General features: G+C 42.1%; 1 protein-coding gene across 1 annotated transcript in view; it reads right to left on the reverse strand.

The window, feature by feature from the left end:
* The window catches only part of LOC106817004 (dynamin-like 120 kDa protein, mitochondrial), a 28,710-nt gene that overhangs the window by 17,374 nt on the left and 9,816 nt on the right, over nt 1-1,520 (reverse strand). The window contains exon 10 of the mRNA XM_014821650.1: nt 54-201. Coding sequence (XP_014677136.1) covers nt 54-201 — 148 coding nt within the window. The remainder of the gene's footprint in view (nt 1-53; nt 202-1,520) is intronic.

The raw sequence follows: 1,520 nt of genomic DNA on the forward strand, positions 1-1,520 counted from the left end.
TGCACACCCTCTATATTCAGCAGCAGATGCCACCCCTAGCTGTTACTCCTCACCTTGGATGCACAGGACGATAGCGTTGGGGTTCTCCATGTACTGCTTGCACAGCCTCCTTATCGACTCCCTCGTGTCTGGCGACATCTCTGTCGTCTGCGTCTGCAACCGTTGCCGCCGGCAACCAGAGTTGAAATTAACATTAATCACCTCTCGATGAGCATCAACCGCTCGTAATTACAGCTTAATTGCATCAATTAAATTAGTTGACGATTAATTTAGGATAATTGTAGTTTAGGTGAATTAATTAGATAACAAGACTGACTAAATTTAGATTAAATTAAATTAAATTTTAAGCGGGCATGTTAGCAGCTATATTGCGTTAGCATCCAGGGCCTGTTTTCGGAAAGAAAATTAGTCCTAACATTGGACGTAACAATAACATTTCCTCGTAGACCGCCGGCGGAATTTTCTTTCGTAAAGTTTTTCATTCGCGTAACTTTACGAAGTTTTCGATCAACGGTCCAACAAAAAAAAGTCGATGTTAAGAGTAATGTTACGACTCATTTTGTTTCCGACAATGGTCCCCAGTGCTGCCATACATTAACCACTGCCCATCACCTCAACAATATAGATGTGGGTGAACTCAATACATCAGCATCTACACTACATTAGTCCACCTCCAGAAGAAATATGATCTAATCAGTATAGACATGGGTGAACTCTACTTCGAGCTAGGCTGACCCCAGGAAATTTTTTTATATCAACAATATAGGCGTGGGTAACCTGTACGTGTGGACAGATACACTGTACTAGGCTGACTCCACTAGAAATTCTATCTCAACAGTATAGACGTGGGTAAACTCTACACCGCACTAGTCTGAACCCCCGAAAAAAGTATCTCATCATCAGTATAGGCATGCGTAGCCCCTATACGTGGAATCGTGTACCGGAGAGAAATACACATTTTTCCGGAAATAGCCGAACGGTAGTAGAGCGCAACTTCGGGATCGCTCGGGTCCATAATACACACGTGTACACATGTGTACACATTGTGAACCCTAACCCTAACCCTAACCAGAAAAATAAAAAAAATAAAAAAAATAAAAAATAAACAGATTAGATTGGAACCAACGACCTTTAAGACGTAACGACCGCGCTCTACGAGCTCGGCTATTCAGCATTATTGAAAATAGCACATGACATATGCTAAATAAGCAAATACACTGGTATGTAAAATGTGTATTTCTCCCTGGTGCACGATTCCACGTATAGGGGCTACGCATGCCTATACTGATGATGAGATACTTTTTTCGGGGGGTCAGACTAGTGCGGGGTAAAGCTTAACCACGTCTATACTGTTGAGATAGAATTTCTAGTGGAGTCAGCCTAGTACAGTGTATCTGTCCCACACGTACAGTTTACCCACGCCTATATTGTTGATATAAAATATTTTCCTGGGGTCAGCCTAGCTCGAAGTAGAGTACATCCATGCCTATACTGATGATGAGATACTTTTTTCGGGGGGT

The sequence above is a fragment of the Priapulus caudatus genome, unplaced genomic scaffold (genome assembly GCF_000485595.1).
Source record: "Priapulus caudatus unplaced genomic scaffold, Priapulus_caudatus-5.0.1 Scaffold1559, whole genome shotgun sequence".
In the NCBI taxonomy this organism is placed as follows: domain Eukaryota; kingdom Metazoa; phylum Priapulida; class Priapulimorpha; order Priapulimorphida; family Priapulidae; genus Priapulus; species Priapulus caudatus.